The sequence below is a fragment of the Musa acuminata genome, chromosome BXJ3-11 (assembly GCF_036884655.1).
Source record: "Musa acuminata AAA Group cultivar baxijiao chromosome BXJ3-11, Cavendish_Baxijiao_AAA, whole genome shotgun sequence".
Taxonomy (NCBI): Eukaryota; Viridiplantae; Streptophyta; class Magnoliopsida; order Zingiberales; family Musaceae; genus Musa; species Musa acuminata.
In genome coordinates, this window is record NC_088359.1 from 5,853,315 (window position 1) to 5,876,914 (window position 23,600).

Sequence of the window (23,600 nt, forward strand, 5' to 3'; positions counted from 1 at the left end):
CTCTAGAGGAAGAAGAATCCCCAGCTCTTACCCCCTCACGCAGACGGTGAAGCGCTCCGTCGTCTTACATAACCAGCAGCTAACCGCCGTCTTCCTCTGTCGCCGGGGGACAATGCGGGGAGCGTCCACCGGCATCGTCTACGGCGGCCTCAAATACCAGGTGAGCACCGATTAGAACTAACTACGTTCACCCAATTCGATTCTTGTTTAGAAATCGCTCCTCTGTCTTATCCAGGCGAGATGCATCGCCGACGTCAAGGCCGACACCGACCACACCAGTTTCCTCGCCGGAACCCTCAGTCTCAAAGAAGAGAACGAGGTCGCTCCTCCTCCCGATCATTCAACTCCCTTCCGCTCTCGCTCTATACTCCCCTCGCCCTCCTCGTCGATCTTCACGTTCCTTTATGATTTGTTTGTAGTTCGTCTTGTCAGGTACATCTGATCCGGCTGTCGCCGCCGGGATCGGAGCTCGTCTGCGAGGGGCTCTTCTACCACCCAAACGAGATCTGGGACCTCAAATCTTGCCCCTTTAACCCCAGAATCTTCTCCACGGTGTTTACTTTCGGTGAGCAATCGATCCATTGCACTCGTAGTAACTTGATCTGGAAGTAGATGTGCGGCAGTGTGTTCTTGAGAACTGTGTAATTACTAGGTGATATTGCCGGATTCATGTAATTTGATGTGGGTTTTGTTGTGGAGATTCATTTTCCTCTCCAATGACAGTATTGGATCTTTTGCCTTGATGTGGTTCACTGTTTAGATATGTGAGGTACAGCACAAAGTGTATTGATTGCATTCTTTTGGTTGGGTACTCATGAGAAGTAAGAGGAAAATGATGTGCATGAATGGCGGAAATTCAATCATTCTTGTCTGAAAGAAAGTAGAAGGATAAATTTGCAGCCTCTTCCAGTGATGTGACTCTAACTCATACATTGCACTAGTAAATTAAATTAAGGGGTGATTGCATGTCGTTTTTTTGAAGAAATATCTATTGGGAAAACATGGAAAGTAGTATTGTCGGCATTTGTCTCTGTCGGCATCTCAAAAAGTTGCATCAGCTTCTCCTATATTTTAATCATATAGTTATAAGCAAAGTGCTGTAAAAGTTATAGGCATATAAGAAATCAATGCAGCTTTATTTATGGAAAAACTAATAAGTTTTTAATTTGAGTGAAGGTGAAACATATGGAGCATCAGTTTGGCAAATTCCTGAGCTCAATGGTCAGTCGAATGCCCCGCAACTAGAACAACTTGTCTCCCTCAATGAGCATTCTTTCAAGATTAAATGGTAAGTTCATTTGTCTTTGTTTCATAGTCTTTGCAGTTCATACATCTGCTTTCTCTGAAAGTAGTGGTTTCATTTGCTCTCATCATTGTTTGGATCCTACCTTATAAAGTCATGCAAACAATAAAAGAACAAACACATTCAGGAACATAATAAAGATCATGGGCTTAACTTATGCTTTGGATTTTTGGGTCTTTGTGTCTATGTTTGTTAGATTGAAGAGATAGACTACCTCACATCTGGAGAAAGTGTAGTAGTAGGGATTATGTCTTGCTAGCTTTACTAAAAAAGCTGGGATAGACTTAATGGATGATTTTATCGTTTCAAAGATTTCGATTTGAGACTCATGTGCAACATTATGAAATTGATTGAAAGAACTTTCTCCTCTATTGAGAACTTGTTACTTGGTTTTGCTTTAGTTAATCTAATTTTAAACTAATATGATCCTTATGCTGATTTTTTTGCTTCAATTATCAAGGTGAACATATTTTACAGCTATCCATCTAATTCCGGTACCTTAGTACTTTAATACATTTCTGATGACCCTCTCACATAATGGAGTATGATAAAGGAGAATTGCTTAGACAACTCTAGTTTTGACTGTTGCTTCGTTAATTGAAATGTTCCAAATGGAAAACCAGATGCCGGAAGAAGTTTGATTTGTTGTTATGAATTAGAAAAGGAGAAACAAGAAATTCTTGCTTCCTTGCTGCACACAGCATATATTTTTGGCTTCAAAATATTTGTCGTTACTAATATTTGAAACTAATTCTTCCTTGTTTGAGGTTTCGACATATATTGATTGATTATGTCCTTTTGTGTTAAAGACATCTAGGTTCTGAAGGAGCAATGCTATCCTGATGTTTGATTTTAATCAGGCAAAGGAAAATAGAGTTGATCTTCCATTTAGATGCCTAGGCCCGTATGGTGCCAAATTGAACAACACATCTTTGGGCTGGTGATGCATAGAACTATATTCCTGTAAAATTAAAAGAAACCAACTTGGTTCCAACTGTGCCCTATCTTGACTTGTTGGTAAGCTTTACGGTCTGTTGGGGCCACAAAATTAAAAATTATTGGTCTAATTTAAGCTTGTTGGTTTTGACATGGTAGGATACATAGGAGACATTTGGTCCTTGGTTCTACCCTCCTAGCTATTGATGCCTTTAAATTCTTCTCATTGTTGATTTAAAATAAAATGGGTCTTGGTAATATGATTTTATCATAAGTTATCAACAAGATGCTTGTGACAGTGTTCTTTGGTGGCCGTCGGGGAAGTATGATAAACTAATTAGCATTGACGAGGGAAATCTTTTTCTTTGGAGCATAGATGCGTCAAACAAGATGGCCAAGGTAAACTCCTCAAATGACTTTGATTTTATTCAAGTTATAATCTCGTGGACATAGCTGTTGTTACATTAAAAATAAAATTGCAATATAATTCCCCTGGTTTTTTGAACATTCATATTACTAGTTTGTTTCTCTGGTTTATTTCAATTTGTTAAGTTTGAAAGTAGTATTATCTTAAAATTCCTAATGCTTTACTATTTATGTGTTAAATTAGATGTTGATGTATAAGGTATTATCCAATTTGGTTTTTACCAATTTATCATATGGAGCATTATGTTTCCTTAATTTTGATTTTCATGTCAGATTTTGTTCACTTAATGACGGTGGTTCCTTTGAAATCCTTTGTAATCACGCAATGGCTATTGTCTCATCATCTAGGGTTTGATTTAAGGTTTAGCGATTACTGAGCATCCTATTTCTTGGCTTATAAAAAATTTTCATGTTTGTGGCAAGCATTTTGTTTGTGTGGGGGTAAGATCTAGTAATACTAGCATCTCTCGTAATTCTGCTGTCGGAAACATTATGCACTGAAGTCAGCTAGATCTTAGTAGCTGAAAGCAACATCAATGCTTGGTGTTTCTGATTCTAAATCACGATCTAGCAATTTAGATGTGGAAATATGTGGGGATTATGATATGAAACTGTCAAAGGCACAATTCCCTAGCATTTGAACTGCTGCGGCAGGAAGAGAAGGGGAAAAAGTACAGATCATTAAGTTGTCAAGTACTCATTTACAAATTTGATGCTTTCAAGATTGAATTTCACTCATTCTGATCCCTCTTTTCCTTATTGGATCAAGATCAGGATCAGTTGATCCTACAAACATGTACTTACTATTTGTTGCGCCTATGGCTACTTTCTGATGCACGCTTTGTGCTGGCTGGCTTTGTCTACCCTACATTCGTGTGAGTTCAGCTTTCTTCTTACTTAATATGCATAATTAGCACTATTTAAATTTTATGTAATTTCAAATTACTTGTTAGTTTTTATACCTTTAGGATTCTTTACGACCATTGATAACTTATTTTGTACATTTTATTTTTGTAGTTTTTTCGGTAAGCTCTCTAAATGCATAATGTTGAAGACAGAAGACTTTTTAGAATTTTAGACAAACAACATATGTTACATATTCCTTGATGCATAGCTTTTCTCATAGTTATCAATAGCTTGAAGTGCATTTTTAATATCATAAGCATCAGCTTTTCCTTAATTTTGTTGGTTAAGCTTACCTTACAATATATCTTTTCTATGTTAAGCTTACCTTCCAATATCATGAAATATAGAAGCAAAATGGGTATCGATTAATAGGATTTCATATTTTAATAAGAATGTCTGCGTCTGACTTGATGCTTTCTTTGCCTGTGTTTATTCTTACACATTGGAAAATGTAGGTGATATCACAAGAATCTGTTGGCATGCTTCATAACCTATCAGGTGGAGCATGGGACCCTCATGATCGAAATGCTGTTGCTGGTATATGTGACTCATCACTAGAATTCTGGGATCTTCGAACAATGAAGTATGCTGATTTCTCAATTCGTTAATTTAGTATTTCATGCAAGTCATTCTTTACAGAGCAGTATATAGTCCAAAGAGAAACCTTAGTGAGATCTCGAGGCACATTCTAGTTAGCCTTTGTAGGTGATTTATACACTACACTCTAGCACTTTTCCTGCAGCCATTTTCCTTTTCGATGCTTTCTGGTTGGCTTGATCTGTTGATATTTGTTACTTAATTTCCAGGTAGGATGTGAATAATAAGTACCAAGTCAAAAAACATTATACAAAAAATTTAGTATTTTAGGATAATGCCAATCAAAATTTTCTTCATTTATGCATGTCAGTCTAGACTGATTTTGTAAAAAGGTAATGCAATCGATGTCTTTAAGAGCTTACCTAACCATTCAAATCAATCTATGTTGTTTGGCCCTCTTATGAGTCTCTTGAGGTAAAACACTAACTTTGTGCTTGTGATGGTTTCCATGCACATTTATTTTTAATTCTTTTGACATACAATGCCCACACAGCTGGTGGCTTATATGCATATATGCTGACCATGCTATATTCTGCTGGTGCTTGTGCCAATATAAAATATGTTTACATGGATAAAACTGCTCTAATGATATTTTTATGTCTGGTTATGGTTTTTCTTTTACAAACTCATGGACCATTTTCTTCTCATTTGATAGTCTTCTCAATTCTCTGTGGTTTGTGTCTAGTATTGTGCATGTTTATAATCTATCATGCGGTTATTTTTATTGAAATGAATTCGCTTTTAGGCTGACATATCCATGTGTATGACTTTTCCAGGAAGACTTCTTCAATTGAGCAAGCACATGCTAGGGATGTTGAGTACAATCCTAAAAAGCAGCATTTACTTGTTAGTGCAGTTATCAGTTAGATTTTCTAGCCATGCAAGTTAAAAATATTTTTTCTCGTTTATAAATAGTTGAGAATGTAGATTTCTTGGTAATATTTTGTGAGACAATATTTAACCGATGACCTTTTTCATTCTTGGTAAAATGCCAGTCTGTATCTTTTTCTATGGTTGTATAGCAATTTTTAACTGAGGACCTTTTTTATGGTTGTATAGCAATTTTGTGACTTCATCCTGTTAAATGTTGATTAGCACCCACCGATTCTGCAATTTTGTGACTTCATCCTGTATAGAATAATTTTGCAACAAACAATATTTAACCGAGGATCCTTTTTATGGTTGTATAGCAATTTTGTGACTTCATCCTGTTACGTGTTGATTAGCACCCACCAATTCTGTATCTTTCCCTCTAAGATCACTATTGTGCCCTTGAAGTAGGTTTGCAAATGGATGGGCCATTATCAGCTCAAGCTGGTCTTATTAGATCACCTCGTGGACCATCTTAGCTAGTTTTGTGAAGAGGAAAAACAGGTCCTATCCAACTTGTCAATCTTCTTGTAAAATGATATAGCTGACCTGACCAAAGCTACTGCAACTTTGGTAGTGAAGGTTAACCCATATTTTCTTGTGTGATGCCTTGCTGGATGCTGGTTGAATGGGCCAGCCTAACCTGCTTATATTGCTCACTTTTTCATGAACTAATGTTGATGTTTTATTGAGTCTGTCCTGAGCATTTGCTGCATGTATTCTTGATGAAATGAACCTTGATGATATAAAAAAATATAAGATTACTATTTAGGTATTTGGAAAATTTCTTATTGGAGTCTTGGTGAAAAAGATTGAGATGGAAGCCAGTATTGTCATGTCTTAAGTTTGTATATATTCTACAATTATTTTTACAGAATTTCATCAGAAGAACTTATGCTTGTGTGGAAATTTACATCTAGGTCTACTTGGTGGAGTTATTATGAGTTCCACATTTCCCATTCTTGTAATTTAAACTTGAATTTGAACTGCATTTCATGCTTTAGTGTCCTTTTATAGATCTGTTTATCCTGTAGTATCTGTTATCTGCAAGCCTCACATGTGCTCCCTGGTTTTAACTTAAGCAATTCAACAGCCTTTCCATCACTTACCAATAAAGTTTTAAGCATGTATGGACATCTTGCTGTTGAATGTGTGCCATCCATAGCAGTTCTCATACTAACTGTTTTTCCTTTGACGACATATATTTTGAGCTGGTTGATCATGACAACTGATGTCTATATATTTAACAAATAGCGAAAGCAAATATCGTTCTGGATCAAAAGTAATTTATTATATCCTATGACGTAAACTAATAGTTTATTTACTCTAGTGTGAACCTTTTTAATCTATGAGTTGCTGAATTTTCAATATTTTTCTATCCAGGAACAGATGATATTCCTATTTATTTTTTTATATTCTAATTCATTTCTTAAATAGCATTGTCCAACATTTCATCATGGTAACACTCAACAGGGCTAGTTGCCAATGAGAACCAGGAAACTGGTCTGGCATGTGTGACAGGGATTAACGATTATAGTTATAACTTGAGTAGCTAGGGTTAATGTTTTGTTTCTGGTTTATTATATTTCAGATATGTGGTTATAAATTTTCACAGTTATTACAAATATAATTGAATTTCTTTCTGGTTGCCACATGTATACCTTTTCTTAATGTGGCATCCTTGTGAACATTCCAGGTCACTGCAGAAGATGTATCTGGGATCCGATTATGGGACCTTAGAAGACCTAAGTTTCCTGTGAAAGAACTCCCTGGGCATGCACATTGGTACTTATCATATTTAGTTTCATTGTTGTTATCCTAAATTATTTATGCTGTGAGGGAGCTTCTCATCTTGGACTGTTCTGGTTGAAAGTATTGCTTACCCAAAAGTTCACTTGCTCATTCTGGCAGGACGTGGGTCATCAGACACAATCCTGAGTACAACGAGCTGATTTTGGTCTCTCTCTCTCTCTCTCTCTCTCTCTCTCTCTTACTTGTTAGCAGATACAAGGATTTGTACATCTGCATCATTGATGACTCTATTTTCAGTGCACGTGCTATGTGCCCATGATATCACATTGATTTACAGTTTTTGTGCTTGTGCAATCTCTTTCTATGTCACTTATGACAATAGTTTCTTACAGAGTGCTGGCACAGATTCAACTGTCAACTTGTGGTTGGCTCATCCTCCTGGTGCTGATGATTCAATATCAGAAAGGTACATATGTTTTTTAAGAAGATCTTATATAATTGGTTGTCATTCATTATATATCTTTTTTTCTCAGTCCTGTTGACTCACCAAAGCGACCAAAAGATTCACTCCTCAACTCGTACACCGACTATGAAGATAGTGTATACGGTAATTTAGGATTTTGTCATTATTAAATTAAAAAAATGGAATCCTGACTGACAAACTTCAAATTTGGTAGGTCTTGCATGGAGCACCCGGGAACCTTCAGTATTTGCATCATTGTCATATGATGGCAGGGTAGGAAATCTATTCAACAACCTGATGATGATTCTCTTAATATATTTATGGGGTGTGAATATAGAAATCAGACTGTATAATGCATATAAGCTCATCTTGATTTAACTGCTTGCGCTTTTACACCACGCCAATCTATTGGTGCGAGTAAAAGTTGAATTACAGTAGCCAGCTGAAAGTTACTAAAAGAGCCACATGGTGTTATTGCTTTTCTTTTTCTTTTTGAACCATATGGTATCTTAATTGAGTATACATGTATATCTAACCTTCAATTGCATTTCACATCTTAAATTCCTGAATTCTTTAGTCTCCTGCAAGAATTGCAACATGCTGGATTATATTCTTGGAATATTTAGGACATTTCTTTTTGTTTTTTTTTGTAGTACTATAACCTAATATTTGCTGTTCTTAATACAGGTGGTAGTCGAATCGGTGAAGTCGTATATTAGAAAGTGAAGGTTGTGATCTTATCCAGTAAGCAAACCACATCATATATCCTCGAAAAGATTTTAGCAGAAAGTGTACCTAAACCATGTCGGATCATGCTTTCTGCAGGGCACATGAAGCTTATGCTCGATCAACAGTTCCATTTCTATATTTGGACCTCTTTACAGTTTTTTTTACAACTGGAGTTCCTTATTTTCCATCCTGCAAGTCTTAGATTTGACGGTATCAGTTCCTTCATATAATAGCATAATTGCACTTACAAATGTTCTCCTTAATTCAGACATGACATCGGTTAGTGCAATAGCTCGAGGAATGATTGTGTTATAGAGAATTGGATGATTCGGATTTTCCATTAGACCAAGGATTGTTTTGCAAAAATAAGAGAGATTTCTGATCGTAATGGTAGATGGAATGCATAAATCTGTTCTTTCTGCAGTTGGGTTTATCTTTGTGGTTATGTCCTTGAAACAATTGGGTCATCATGTCTACTTTGCCATTTGTTTCATTATTAGATGATCTTTTGAAATGTCATAATCTTGATATGTATATAGTTTAAGAAAATAAGGGAATTTGAAGAGTTGACCGTAGAAAACTATAACTTCATAAACTTTCATTTCGTTCACCTCTGTTATCTGTAAGATGGACGATTAGATCAAGTAGTCAAAAAAACAAATCAGCCAGATAAATATTAAGTAGCACCGCACAGAAACGCTACTTCTTCTTACCAGCAAACTCGTCTTGTTCTCCCTATGAGGGAAGCCAAGACGGTTCTCAAGTGCAATGCACGTGGTGCGTCATTTCGATTGAACTCGACTTCGAATCTTCCTCCGAGGGATTTCAGGTTCCATCTCAACCGTCAAATCGTCGATCCAGCTATCTCGTCGTCTCGTGGGACCCAAGTTAATATAACAGCCGGTCGAATCGTCTCCCTCTCACTCTCTCTCCCCTTGAGGTAAAAGAGTGAGCACCTTGTTGGTACCGTGAGAGGGGTGAGCGAGCATGGGAGTGCTCATGTCTTCCCTCCTTGCGTCGAAGCTTCTCGCCGCCTCTGCCTCGCTTCGCCCCGCCTCTTCTCCTCTCTCTCGCCTCCCCCTCTTCTTCCGCTCTCCCTCGCAATTCCCCGCGGCGGAGGAGCAGATGCCTCGTGCGGACCCAAGATTCCGATACCGTTGCTTCCGACGGTAATCCCAAGCCCCAGAATGGCAATCTGGTACCTTTCTTTTGCTTCTTCTCGCCTTTTGGTCGAACTCTTTGTTTATGAATCGGAAACTTTTGATTCTTGAGGTGACTCTTGTACTATTCGTGATGGGGATCAGGAGTTTTCCCTAGGTAGATTAACATTTCTGTTGGTTGTTATCTTGGAGGTACTTGTGCTGTCGATGTGTGTACACTTCAAGATTTTTGGGCATGTTTGATTAATAAAGAAAGTTTTAATTTACGATATGTTTTGTACCTGAGCGTAGGGGTATTCAAATTGAATTGGAAAACCGAACTGAACCTAATCGAGTCTGAATCAAACTGGTTCAAAATTGGTTCTGTCTGAATTGATTTACCAATGGTTCGATTTTGAAGGCTAAAAATGGTTGCAGTTTGAGGATACCCTTCTTTAGTTTCGTTAATTGGTTCAAATCGATTTTAATTTAAAAGATATCAATCTGATTAACTTCATTGCCCTCAGCCTTTAATCGGTTCAAACCGATTAATCAAGCCGATCCAAATGCCCAAATTTAAAAATAATGTGGGCTCAATTTCATAGATATTATTGTGTCGTTCAATTGGACCAATATTCCGGTTCGGTTCAATTGGACTGAATCGGTTCATTTAAAACAATATATATTTTTGAATTACTTAAATTATAAATCAGTTAAACGAATCGGATTAATCGGTTTTGACTTGGTTCGGTTAGGATGATCTGAATTGGTTCCGGTTCGGACTATCTTACTTTAACCAACCGAACCAAAAAAATTGTTCGGTTTGACGTTTAACGGTTTGGTTTGAACTAGTTTAAACACCCCTATCAGAACTTCATGGAGAACTGTTATCATTTGGAAAATCAAATTCCCCCATCTTTGTTTGGTGAGGAAACAAGAAAATTTGGAGAATCGCATTTCAGATTTAAGGAAAAGTAGGGGAGCTTAATTTTTCATCATATTCTTTTGGAAATTCAAAAGAGTTCTCTGGATCCTTTCTTTTTGAAACCATTCACCAGCTTTTTAGGCGCTATGTCCATGGAATGTATATTGGTTTAGTCTTTTGGTCAACCAAACTTGGGTGATCTGATTTTTGTCTATCAGCTTGTCTTCTGCGGTGTTGTTTTGCAGCAACATACTACAAACTGTTCCATCTAAAATTTTCTTCTTTTTGTAGTTGTTAGTTTTATGTTTGTCTAAATATTCTGAAAATCCACGAGATTTTTTAGAGCTATATATGTGCTATCCAGAACAAGGTATGCAATTTCGTACCATACCAGAGTTTCGACGTTCGCTCGGTACGGTACGAAACTGTATACCGAGTGGTATACCGTTCTGTCACGGACTTAGCTGGTTTTGTCTAAGTCGTGCGGCACCCTTGCGTGTCCGTCCGCAAAGGTCAGCCTCCCCGAAGCCTCCCATTGTCCCGTAGGACCAACAAAAGAGAGAACGGGTTAGAGAGAACGCCTCAATCGGGATCCACAAGCAAACATCTTCGAAAAACACTTCATAGACAATGCAAATTACAAACAGACTTTACAAGCTCTGAACAGTTGCACAACAAAAGGTAAAATGGTCCATTACAGATCGAAAATCTCTCGCACGTGTCCACATGACACAACCTTTATTTATAAACCTAAAGAGGCCACCAATCCAACTAAAATGGGACTATTAAGCCTTCGGCCATCCCTCTACATACTGTACAAGGCATGAACATACCAAAAGACACGGACATACATAAGCATTACATCAAACATCCTGTTTCGAAATTTGTCCGTGACATTCTCCCCCACTTATTCCTTCGACGTCCTCGTCGAAGCCTTTATGAACACTGCAACTCGTCGCCTTTTGCTGAGTCTTCAATCTTCCGCTCCATCTGCAATACGCCTCTTGGCTCCCAGCTGCTCTCCGCTGCTGTTTTTGAGTAGTCGAACCTTTGATCTGCTATGCTGCTTCAACTCACCAATGACTCTGACTCTGGTGTGGGGTTGGCTGAGTTGTGTTGATCCTTGTTGATTCCTGCGGATCTCCCAGATGAAGGAAAAGACCATCCTTACTGCGCCAGTCTCTCAAATTCCACATGCTGCTTGAACTGGGTGGATGCTTGTTGGAGCTTTAACGAGCATCATCTCGCAAACTTTTGAAGTTTTGGGCCTTCCTCCACAAAATTTGCTCATTGACTCTTCTTTCACTTAGTTGTCACATCCAAGTAGGTTCGCATCACTTCCGCTTTCGATTGGTATTTCGTTGAGAAATGAAGCGGACAATCTACTCTCAGTAGCACTGATCACCGTTGGTGAGGATTTGACAATTATTGTCTTTCATTATCTTTGAAAGGTCTTTGAACATATGCAGAGCTCCTCTGCTGGATAGATAAGAGAATTGGGGTACTCGGTTTCGCCTATTCTCTTAAGAGTTGAGAAGACAAAGGTTACTTGACTTCGCCCGCCTCCTCGAGGTTGTACTCCATGCATCGAGCTGGTTACTGGCCTTCGCCTGCTCTTTGCTCACACTTCTAAAGCACTTGAAGTGTTTGCACTCCTTGCGTTGAGTTAGTTACTGTGATTTACCTTCTCAATGCCATCGAACTTCTGGAATGCAAGAAGTTTTCACCCCAACTTGGAATAATTCTCTCATAGGTTTGGTCGCCTCTGGGATTGTACCGTCTTCTCCATCAACCCTGTCGCCTACTCCACTGAGTAGCAAAGGTACAGCACCGCGTACTGCCTGCTTCGTTCCTTGGTTATGCCCTCTTGCATGACCCGAAGTCCTTCACTTTCGGCTATCTTGATGAGAAGCTCATTGACACCGGTCTTACGATCCTCGGCCTCTGCCCTTCCGCCTTGTCTCGGTACTTGGAGATTGCCTCTGCATGCTCCACCTCCTCGGCCCCTTTCACGACCAAGCGCTCTTCCTCCATGAGCGCAAGGGATCAATGACTTTCACGGAAGTCCCGCCTCTGCGGTACCATGGCGCTGCCATGCCCATGGCACTACTATCTGTCGCCTCGCATCTGCATCCCTTTTCTTCACGATCAGTAGATATGTCTCCGTGGCACTCCTCTGAGTCCATCTCCATTCTAACTGATGCTTGATTTTGGGTAGCTAAATCCCTCTGGACTCGTCGTCGCTTCCTCGCCCCTTTCGACCGTCTGCTTCAACACCTCTGTGTTCTCCAAGCAGTCTGTTTGGTCGATGGAAAGACAGATTGCAACTCCCATGCATGGCCTCTGCCATCACGTTGTAGGGTTTGCACCGATTCTGTTCTCCTTAGCTTCCTTGGTAGCAACGTTCGCTTACTCGACCTTGTCCTCTGACTTGCCGGGCTCCCTTAAGCGAATATGAGCTTTGGAGCAGTCCAACTCTCCAGCTGCTTCGATCATACCTCTCCATGATCAAGTCCCTCCCATGGGACTCACTGGTACTTGCATTCAAACTTTTCCCTTGGTGGAACCCAGCCCCCATATGCTGATGACCAAGGTTTTCATCCGATGCAAAATTCGATGCACGCACGAAAGACCCGCCTCTGCGGTACCATGACCTTCACTCCTTGAATCCATAGCCCTTCTTGCCGTCGTGTTGTTCACCGAAGTGGAGCTTCCAGTAGCTCCCGATCATACCTCCATATGATCTAGTCCCTCACGGGACTATGTCGTGTGTATCGCATTGCCACGAACTGTTCCACCACGATCCGCTGCACCATGTCGCCTCCTGGTGACATCTCTATTGCATTCTGATCCTTGTGGATGAACTCGAATTGTGAACCCTCCATGTGTGGCCTCTGCCAATACATCGCAGGGTCTCTTCCACCTTCGATTTTGTTCGCTCCTTTGGCAATCGACCTTCATCCACCCACTCTTGGGCCACACCTAGATGAAGCACCGCTCTAGGATAGTCCGTCGCCTAGTAGCTCCCGAAGTCCACCGACTTCACTGTAATTTTTGCACCATTGTCTGGATCCTGGGCCTCTGCCCCTACCAGCACAATCTCCGCTGCGCACCACTTCCTTCATGGCAACTTGAATGGCAACACTATGACATATTCTTCAAGAGTACCCACCTCTGAGTCCTCTTGCCCCGTGCTAAGGCCTTCTGAACCCAATTTCACCTCCGCAAATTGAGTCGCCTTAGTTCCTCCATCAAATGCTTCTCCGAGATAAGTTGCATGTGCTCAGAAGCTCCTTTCGTCTTTGGCACCATGCAAGATGAGTCCACTCCGTCAGAATGAAGGACCCATGGAACAACATGATTCTACTCTTGCCTCTGCAAGAGTTCATGTCTAAGGAAAGCACTGTGCCTCCGCTCCATGTTCCAACTTCTATGCTGGCTCCATTCATGCGGCTTGGGTACTTCACCAAGTTACACCCAAGTTGCTCCGCTCCTCGTTTTTGCATTGAGTCGATGGTGGCCCTCGCGCCCACCATTCCACGGGTCAGCCCTCCCTTGAGTCCGATCTCCATATCGACTCCAAGTGTGCCTTCATTTAAGTTGCTTTGGGTCGCTCCCCCACTTGATCTCGCAATGCATCCACCAATGCATTCTCTCGGGCGAGATCACGCAACAACTCCTTGCTGCTTGCTCAGTCCATTGAGCTTCGTGGAGTTGTTGTTTGTTGAGGTACTCCTTCTCAACTTGTGAGGTCCGTCCCACGTATTCCTCCCTCTGGAGAGTCGGGACTTATCCCTCCTGGATAACTATCCCGTTGGAGCAACATCTCTCTTCGTTTCGGAGACCACCATCTCCTTGGACTACTCCGATCTGCTGAACAAACTGTGCATTGTTCTGCCTCCTGCAAACGCACTTGCTAGATTGCGACTCCACGTCAATACAGCCCCTGCTGCACCCCTCAAGGCCTAGCAACATCCTGAACTCGTTGCACACTTCAGCCTCCTACGGATATCCTTCACATGCTGAAGAGAAAGTTTCAATGCTCCATGGTGTCGAGTTTCGGTCGCCTTGGGATGGTCGTGAACATTCCATCGTCCGCATACAAACCCATGCATTAGTATCGAATTCATGTGTGGCCTCTGCCAATACATTGCAGGGTCTCTTCCACCTTCGATTCTGTTCGCTCCTTTGGCAATCGACCTTCATCCACCCACTCTTGGGTCACACCTAGATGAAGCACCGCTCTAGGACAGTCCGTTGCCTAGTAGCTCCCAAAGTCCACCAACTTCATTGTAATTTGTGCACCATTGTCTGGATCCTGGGCCTCTGCCCCTACCAGCACAATTTCCGTTGCGCACCGCTTCCTTCATGGAAACTTGAATGGCAACACTATGGCATATTCTTCAAGAGCCTGTCTCTGCATCCTCTTGCCCCGTGCTAAGGCCTTTTGAACTCAACTTCGCCTCCGCAAATTGAGTCACCTTAGTTCCTCCATCAAATGCTTTTCCGAGATAATGTGCATGTGCCCAGAAGCTCCCTTCGTCTTTGGCACCATGCAAGATGAGTCCACTCCGTCAGAAAGAAGGACCCATGGAACAACATGATCCTACTCTTACCTCTGCAAGAGTTCATGTCTTTGACCTCTGTCTAAGGAAAGCACTGTGCCTCTGCTCCATGTTCCAACTTCTCTGCTGGCTCCCTTCATGCGGCTTGGGTACTTCGGCAAGTTACACCCAAGTTGCTCCGCTCCTCGTTTTTGCATTGAGTCGATGGTGGCCCTCGCGCCCACCATTCACGGGTCAGCCCTCCCTTGAGTCCGATCTCCATATCGACTCTAAGCGTGCCTTCATTTGTGTTGCTTTGGGTCGCTCCCCCACTTGATCTCGCAATGTATCCACCAATGCATTCTCTCGAGATCATGCGACAACTCCTCGCTGCTTGCTCGGTCTATTGAGCTTCGTGGAGTTGTTGTTTGTTGAGGTACTCCTCCTCAACATGTGAGGTCCGTCTCACATGATTCTCCCTCTGGAGAGCCGAGACTTATCCCTCCTGGATAACTGTCCCGTTGGAGCCACATCTCTCTTCGTTTCGGAGACCACCATCCCCTTGGACTACTCCGATCTGCTGAACAAACTGTGCATTGTTCTGCCTCCTGCAAACGCACTTGCTAGATTGCGACTTCACGTCAATACAGCCCCCGCTGCACCCCTCAAGGCCTAGCAACATGCTTAACTCGTTGCACACTTCAGCCTCCTATGGACGTATCCTTCACATGCTGAAGAGAAAGTTTCAATGCTCCATGACGCCGAGTTTCGGTCGCCTTGGGATGGCCACGAATAGTCCATCGTCCGCATACAAGCCCATGCATGAGTATCGAATTCTTTGAGTTAGCAATTCCCCTCACCTCTGTGAGCTTTGCACAACTCTTTCGGTCGCTGAGCAACTTATTCCACCTTGCCTGGTCTCATCCTTTGCCAAGCGCCTCGCTTGCTTTGAGCACCATCAAGTATGGTTGTCAACGTTGAGCCGTAGCTCAAACTCAGCTATCCCAACCTTTGTGCGCTCCGCATTCTTCCAAGCTTATCTGTTCTCGTGGTGCCTCTTGCGCGAAGGGTTGGCCATTCCTCTGAATGTCAATCTCAGATGCCCGCTCCTCCGAGCGACTCCTTTTCCCTACATCTCCATGCCCGTTTTCCCCCAAATGGTCGCGCGTGTGCTGACTGCCCTCAACGCAGCCCCGCTAGGTCCCCCACGTTTGCATGCTAAGTGTTTTTATGAGTGCTTGTCCCGCTCTGATACCATCTGTCACGGACTTAGCTGGTTTTGCCTAAGTCGTGCGGCACTCTTGCGTGTCCGTCCGCAAAGGTCAGCCTCCCCGAAGCCTCCCATTGCCCCTTAGGACCAACAAAAGAGAGAACGGGTTATAGAGAACGCCTCAATCGGGATCCACAAGCAAACATCTCCGAAAAACACTTCATAGACAATGCAAATTACAAACAGACTTTACAAGCTCTGAACAGTTGCACAACAAAGGGTAAAATGGTCCATTACAGATCGAAGATCCCTCGCACGTGTCCACATGACACAATTTTTATTTACATGCCTAAAGAGGCTACCAACCCAATTAAAATGGGACTATCAAGCCTTCGGCTGCCCCTCTACATGTTGTACAAGGTATGAACATACCAAAAGACACGGACATACATAAGCATTACATCAAACATCCTGTTTCGAAGTTTGTCCGTGACAGGACGGTCCGTGTACCGGTACATACCACCCGTATCGGGCGATATTATTCGAAATTGTATACCTTGATCCAGAGACTATGCTGTTAGACACATGTTTCTTTATATGATGGTGTATTAATTATGATGTCGGAGAGTGATCATGTGGATATATTACATGTACACTTAAGGGTAGCTTGCTTATTTCTGGTTTTTTAATATTCTCAGCGCAAGAACAGGAGAGATATTCTTTTGGAATATGTAAGAAATGTTCAGCCATATTTTATGGAGTTATTCATGAAAAGGTCACCACAACAGATAACTTTTCATCCTATATTTTGTAACTATGAAATTTCTTTTAAGATAAAATAGGAAACCATCAGATTCATGTGTAACTTGTTCTGAAAGATTTTGGTTGGTTCCTATTATTTCATTTCGACTTTTATGATAAGCAGAATTTAAAATAAGAATTTATGCGTATTTGAAGTGTCACATCCCAAGTGCATCTGTCACCAGAAATGCACCGATTGTGACAACAAACCAGTATGACAGTCGTATACATTAAATATATTACATCAAAAGGTTATATTGTTTCTGTTATATACATAAAAAGCAAAATTCTATCTATTTGTAAGAGCAGAGTATCTCCTTATTTTCTTGAAATCCTTTAGGAACTTAAGGCTCTGAAATATTTAAAAAAATAACATAACTCAGCAACAATTGAATTGCTGAGTAGGCATAAAATATAAGAACAGTGACAAACGGTGTACTAAATGAATAATAAATCAAAGGATTAAACCAGTCAATCATTAAGAAATAATAAAATAATAATAACTTGCAACATTGATAATTATCAAGTGCCAACATATTACATGTTAATCGATGGCTCATTAGAACACCCGAACTCTCGGGATGGATAGCTTTTCAACAACAACGAAAAGGGTCCATACAACACTCTCATTGGAGTGGCGCCTCTTAGCCACAAGTGGAGACATGTCTCCCCTATCTCGAGCGGGAGACCATTAGCTGTCACGTTTGATAGTCTGCTAAATCTCTTAAGGGAACTGACCTACTTGCTTAATGTTTGATGGTCTGCTAAATCTCTTAAGGGAACTGACCTACTTGCTTAATAGTAAGGATCAATGTCCATAGTATATATCGGTAATCATGTGGGCACATATCATGCAATACTTTAATACACCGATTCCAATATAGAAAGTTTATAATTCGGATAATAATGAAAAATTATTAAATAAGATTTATCAGTATTTAATAAATATAATAACGATTGGTTAATATCAAAATTTTAAGTTAATCATATAAGAATATGATTAACAATCATTATCTATTGTCATATAATTTTATAAAATTTTTAATTTCAAAATAACAACATAACAAATGGAGCGTAAATTGGTTACAGCATATAAACATGTCAAAAATGATAGTTTTACCTTTTATTCCTTCACAAATCTATAATTACATATAGGCCCTTTATTTTAAGAAAATTAAATATTACATGGTCTCATATTGTTACACTAATTTTTTTTCTAATTTTACTCTTGAGGTTGTTGATGCCTTGCGTCAAACTGTGACAAATATGATTGGAACACTTCCACATCAATTCTTTGCAATGACAGTTACTACGGGATGTTACCTGTTGTAATATCTTTTATCCATTTTGGTAACAAAGAGTCAAAGACACGAGTGCATGAATAGTATGGCATTTGTATTATATTTATAATCTCAATAGTACTCTGCAGTCATGACTTTGTTTTTTTCTTGTGGATTTTAATGTGTACCTTGTTCTGGTATCAGGTAGCGGAGAACCTGGCACAACTCATGTATAGTGTTATGATGACTGGTTACATGTTTGGGAATGCACAATACCGATTGGAATTGCAGCAAAGCCTGGAGCATATTGCCCTTCCTGATCCAGAAGAAAAAATGTATGTTCTCTCTGACATTGCTATCAAGATGGGGTGGGTGTGGTTTTGATGCCTCTGGTGACTAGTGATAATATCTACTTGAAACTTCAATTTTTTTATGATTATCTTTTTTAAGAACTAGAGACATTTTTTTTTAATTTGGCAAAACAAACTATTTTATCTGTCCATATGAGATGTGACACTCTTGACTTATTTCTGTAATCAGTTTTATCTAACTATCATCATATTGCAACTTAGATGCTCATGTTGATATTAATGGTAAAAGGAACATGGTAGTGAGGGTATTTTAAAATTTCTATCTGACGTGATTTACTACAAATAACCACTTTGCTTATCAAGCTTTTTTCAAGAAAAGTAATAGCTAGTTTGCTTGTGGGCTATTGTTTTGCAAACTAGTTGCAGATGATGGTTGGACCTCAAGCAAGCAATTTTCTGTTTGTGTTTTAAATTTTGTGGTAGTTGATGCAGAATTACAAATTAAATAGGAAACATTTAGTCACAAGTTATATGATACTGGACAATTGAGGCATAAATAGCTTTGTTAGTAAATTTCCATAAACGGCTGTTCGAAGAATGGCTGCAATTGGAAAGAAAAAAGGGGATATGGTTGTAGCAAATGGAGAATTGTGTTTTCAAAAGTTTATATTGTTCAGATCAATTCCTAATCTCCTATCTACTGCCCAGGTTTATTTTCTTTTACAGGATCATTTGATTGTAAATGTTGTATAATTTGCCTCGTGAATGGTGTAGGAGGTTCCAGATTTTGCACTTGGGACACAGAAAAAGGTGGCTGGAGAAGTTATTAGGTGGAACAAGATCACTGGCCCTGAAAAAATGGATGCAGTGAAATACATAGAATATCTTGAAGCAGAAATCGAGGAACTGAATCGCCAAGTAGCAAGGAAGTTGTTAAATGGACATAATGAACTTTTGGAATATCTAAAGACCCTAGAGCCCCAGAATTTAAAGGTAGTTCATCTTTCATTGCTTAGTTTATTGGGCTTGTGAACTTGCATAAAAGCATCTTATCAAGGTACCTTTTTTTCCTAATGAAGACTGTACTTTTAGCGTTCATAAATTAACGATAAGAGTTACATGGAGCAGAGTTCTATTTTGGATCTTAGTGCCTATCTTTTCTATTTTTATGTTGTATAATATTTGTGGTCTGGACTCCAGAAGATGAGCTAGCTTAACTTTGGCTTGTAATTACCTTAAGATGTGCCATAAATTATGGTGTAGCTCTGCCCAGCAATATACCTAGGTGTCATGTAGATGCATCAATGACAAAAATGATATAGTAATTGAAGACACTTGTCTATAAAATCTGGACATAACTTCTCTTTTAAGGCGTTTGAAGCTCACTTTCTTCTGTCTGCTTTACAAATCCTGTTTCACCTTGATGGATTAAGGCCATTGTCATATGTGCTTAGAAGAAACAAGCATCTTTGCCTGCTTCTTGCTTACTAACCATGATAGTGATGAACGATTACATAATACATTTAATTACAATATGAGCAATTAATGGTAATTTAACTTGAGAAAATCAACTTTAGTTGGAAATGAACAATTTGTCTTAGTGAATACTAACTATCATGGTGTTTTTTTTTTTAATTTGTTCTTTGGCCTTCGAATTTCAATGTAGCTATCTTATAAAGGTGCTACCTCTTTGGATGCTCCCTTGTCTGGTTAAACGTTGCACCAACTTCATTCATACAGTAATGCTGTCCTTGTCCTGGTCCAAGTAAAACTCATGTTGAACCTTTCTGAATATTACAACATGAAGCATTGATCATTTGTTTCTAGTTAGCCTATCTATTTTAGATTGAGATGAAGTGTGAACACCATAGAAATTTTCAACAACTTTCTTGAAGATTGCTTAGTGGAAGGTTCACAAACTAACAAGTATGATCCAGAAACCACCTTGTTATTTTCAGATATGCCATCTTATTTCATTGACATGACTTCCCAAAATTATTACTAAAGTACTATTTTTTGTGATGAGCCATGAGAGACAGACTTTAAAAGGTGTTGTCAGGTTTAATTGCTTTCAATTCTTCGAAGCACTTTTAGAATGAACATTATTCTTAAATGTATGATATAGAAATCAATTACTGTTTATATTTTCTATGATTCCTAGAATGCCTATAGGTTCTGGCAGAATTGATGTTCTTAAGAAGGATGCCAAATGAATGACTTTGGCTATGTTGGTTAAAGGGGAAAACATCATTGAGGTTCTCTGCTTCAATGTAACTTAACAATTTTGTTATGCAAAACCTAAATGATACAAGTCGACATTCATATTTAATGAAACTATGAACCCAAGGTAGGACTACCTTCTTGATGCTACTAATTTTGTCTACTTCAAAATTGCATAATGTGCAACTAATGGATCTAATTTCTACAATGAAGATTTGACTTTAATTAAGAATTTGGCATCTGTATTTCTCAAGAATCATATGTATCATAAGTGACATTAAGTGTGCTTGGTGTATTGTTGTTGGGTTGGGCAGCTACTGTGATGCCTACTAGACCAAAGGGGTGGGATAATTGCCATTTTCATTGAAGAAAGTTTAACTTTGATTGGTGATTACCTATCCACCTTTTGTGCTTGCAGCCTTCTTATATATGTATCATGTTGATGACTGAAGTATTTAAAATTAGAAAATGAAACACATGAACATTAGTGTCAAGGTGTGCTTTTTTTTTTCTGTTGGAAATGACAAGAAAATGTATTTTTGACTCAAGGTGTCCTTTCCTCTTCACAAAATGTGAAGGTAGTTGTTGTTGACCTCTGATATTATATGTTTTTCTAATAGTAGGGAGATAAAGAATTCTTTTTAATTAAAAAGCAGCTACATCCATAATATCGACTTACATATCCAGTAGTAAGGATTGGGGGAAAAGTGAAAGGTGTACTATCATTGTATCTAAATTTGGTTAATTTCTTTAGCGACCACATTGAAATAATTAAGTTAATGATAGTGGTTAAGCTGGAGATGATTATGATCTGCACCTCTGCTGGGTCTAGTGAAACTATGTGCAACCGTCTAGACCTTTAGGATATTTCATTAATATTGTATTCTGTAAGGGAATGAGGAGCATAGATATTAGGGACACACTTTCTCCTACTAATCTTGTTCTCATATGTAAAAACCTTACTGCAACTATTGTTATAACTGGTTTTCTGTTGACATTTTTGGCACTTGACTGCTTTATAATTTGGCCAAATGATAGGATTTGATGTCTTTTTTTGTCAAGGAAAGATGAATACTTTTAATGAGAGATATGAGAGAGAACAGAGGAGAAGAACAAGCAAGGGGTAAGAGAATAGAGATGAGAGATGAGGATTATAAATTTGAAAGGAGATAGTATTTATAATCTTTGTTATCATTTGATTTGATCTGATCTGATGGATTTAGAGCTTTATAGTAGTCTTTATTCATGGATTCTCATCCCTTGCCTCGTAAAATTCTAAATAGAAAAAAACTTAACAGGCATATACCATCATAGAAGTTGAAGGGTAAAAAATTTAATCTCACATCCTCAAAAAGCATCCCTGTTATAAGACTATAACTTTCTAAATATTACTCTAAATAAGAAAGTAGATAGTCTAACATATACCACAGCTATATTGTAGAGTGGATGAGATCAGATGTTTAGGTTGGAGATAAGTAGATAAAGACCTCAGTTTAACAGTTACTGCTAAAGGGGAAGAAGAGGATTTTTTTTCTTTCTTTTTCCTTAGATGTCCTGCACTCTACAGAACCCGTGTTTATCTATCCTTATGTAGACATATTGATCGGACTGCTGGGATATAGGCAACAGAAAATTTTTAGTAATATGCCCTTGTGGAATTTTACCATACTAGTAGTCAATCCCGGTGCAAGTGCTGCTGGAGAGAGGCATGGTTTCTTGAATGGATGTTCTTTGTTATCTTTTCTTGGGCATTGTCATAAGTAAATTTGCAAATGAGTTAAAAGTTTCATATTGCTGCAAATATGAAAAGATTCCATAGGTTCCTAATTTGTTAGAGATGTTGGGACAAGATTTTCAATTTTGGCCAGTTTGGAGAGAGGGGATGCGGGGTTGGGGAGAAGGGGAAGAAGGTGAGGAGGTAGCACAGAAGAAGAGGGGTGGAGGTGTCAGAGAAAAAGAGGAGGGGAGCAGGCTGCACGGAGTTACACTGGTGGATGGTGGACAGCGGGTGGCATGTGGTAGTCAGATGATCTAACTTTTGTGTAACATTTCTCAATGATGTTTCAAGGTTTCGTCTTCATGATAAACTTAGCAGTATCTCTTTATTTGTTAGACTTAGTATTTTGTTTTTGCATTTGTCTTGTTCATAATCAAGTTACTGATCATTCTTCCCTTCCTCAGACTTCGGTGACTGAAACAAGTGCTCCTGAACTTGCCAATCTGCTTTTTTGGCTAATGGTAGTTGGCTATAGCATTCACAATATTGAAGTTTTCTTTGACATGGAAAGAATCTTCGGTGCACCACCTGGAAAGAATGTCTGAAGATGCAGTAAATTGAGAGAATCCAACCTTGTAACATTCCATGGTAGCCAATCCCAAACCTCAGAGGTAATAATACATTTGCATGGCATATTGTTGTGTGTACACTTGGTAGCGGCTGAGATGCCTCCATATTTGTTGGCATATTGAAGTTTCGGCGCACAGAAACAATGATTTTAGATCTGCATCTCATATGGAATAGGAGTTACATTAATGTTAACAATTCTTTTACTTGAATTCTTTTGTTGCAACAATGTCATCAAAGTTAGCTCAACTCAAAAAGAGTTCTAGTGTATCTTATTGACAAGTATAGAATATATTATTTGTCTAGTCTTTTGACTGGAATTAATCAAGGTCTGACTTCAATGTGCAGGCATTTGAAAGTCTAATGCATAGTCTATCTTAACTTTTGAAGGAGAACTAGGGAGGTTTCATGATTTGGATCCTTGAAGAACTGAGGACAGATCATTTCAGGTTTTTTCTTCATTCATTCTGGTGGAGTGCAAATGAATTTGAGACATGCAATAATGCTGGATCTAAAGTCTGCAGAGACATTATCTATGGAAGGATATTTTACATCCAAATTTATTTGCAAAACAATATTGTATCCTCATATGCCCTATTTCCTCTGCACCGTTCTCTTATCTTCTTTTCTTATGAGCACGAAGTCGGTGTTAGGAGTAAAAGAAGGGTGAGGCGAGAATGCTCTACGATACCGTCATCTTTACGGGTTGAATGATGATGACAAGAATAATGAAGGTATAAAGTTGATGAGTAATATAGCACGTAGCGAGTGATAAAGGTGATGATCGACGGGATAGAGGTTAAGATTAATTTTATTTTTTTTAAAGAAAGGATATTATGTGGTA

General features: G+C 39.3%; 1 protein-coding gene and 1 pseudogene across 3 annotated transcripts; both read left to right on the forward strand.

Moving 5' to 3' along the window:
- On the forward strand, nt 1-8,401 carry LOC135582233 (WD repeat-containing protein DWA2-like). 3 transcript variants are annotated; one of them, XM_065172773.1, is made up of 14 exons: nt 1-160; nt 236-319; nt 433-565; nt 1,177-1,288; nt 2,539-2,638; nt 4,027-4,154; nt 4,945-5,014; nt 6,735-6,823; nt 6,950-6,995; nt 7,183-7,256; nt 7,324-7,397; nt 7,468-7,526; nt 7,941-7,997; nt 8,079-8,401. In XM_065172773.1, exons 1-13 carry the CDS (start codon nt 113-115, stop codon nt 7,977-7,979), a joined length of 1,056 nt encoding a protein of 351 aa, XP_065028845.1. In that variant the 5' UTR covers nt 1-112; the 3' UTR covers nt 7,980-7,997; nt 8,079-8,401. The 3 variants fall into 3 exon arrangements, with proteins under 3 accessions (XP_065028845.1, XP_009382735.2, XP_065028844.1); XM_009384460.3 differs by having other exon boundaries at nt 7,941-7,981; XM_065172772.1 differs by having other exon boundaries at nt 7,941-8,146.
- A 580-nt stretch (nt 8,402-8,981) lies between these two features.
- On the forward strand, nt 8,982-23,097 carry LOC135586284 (uncharacterized; annotated as a pseudogene).
- Nucleotides 23,098-23,600: the final 503 nt, after the last annotated feature.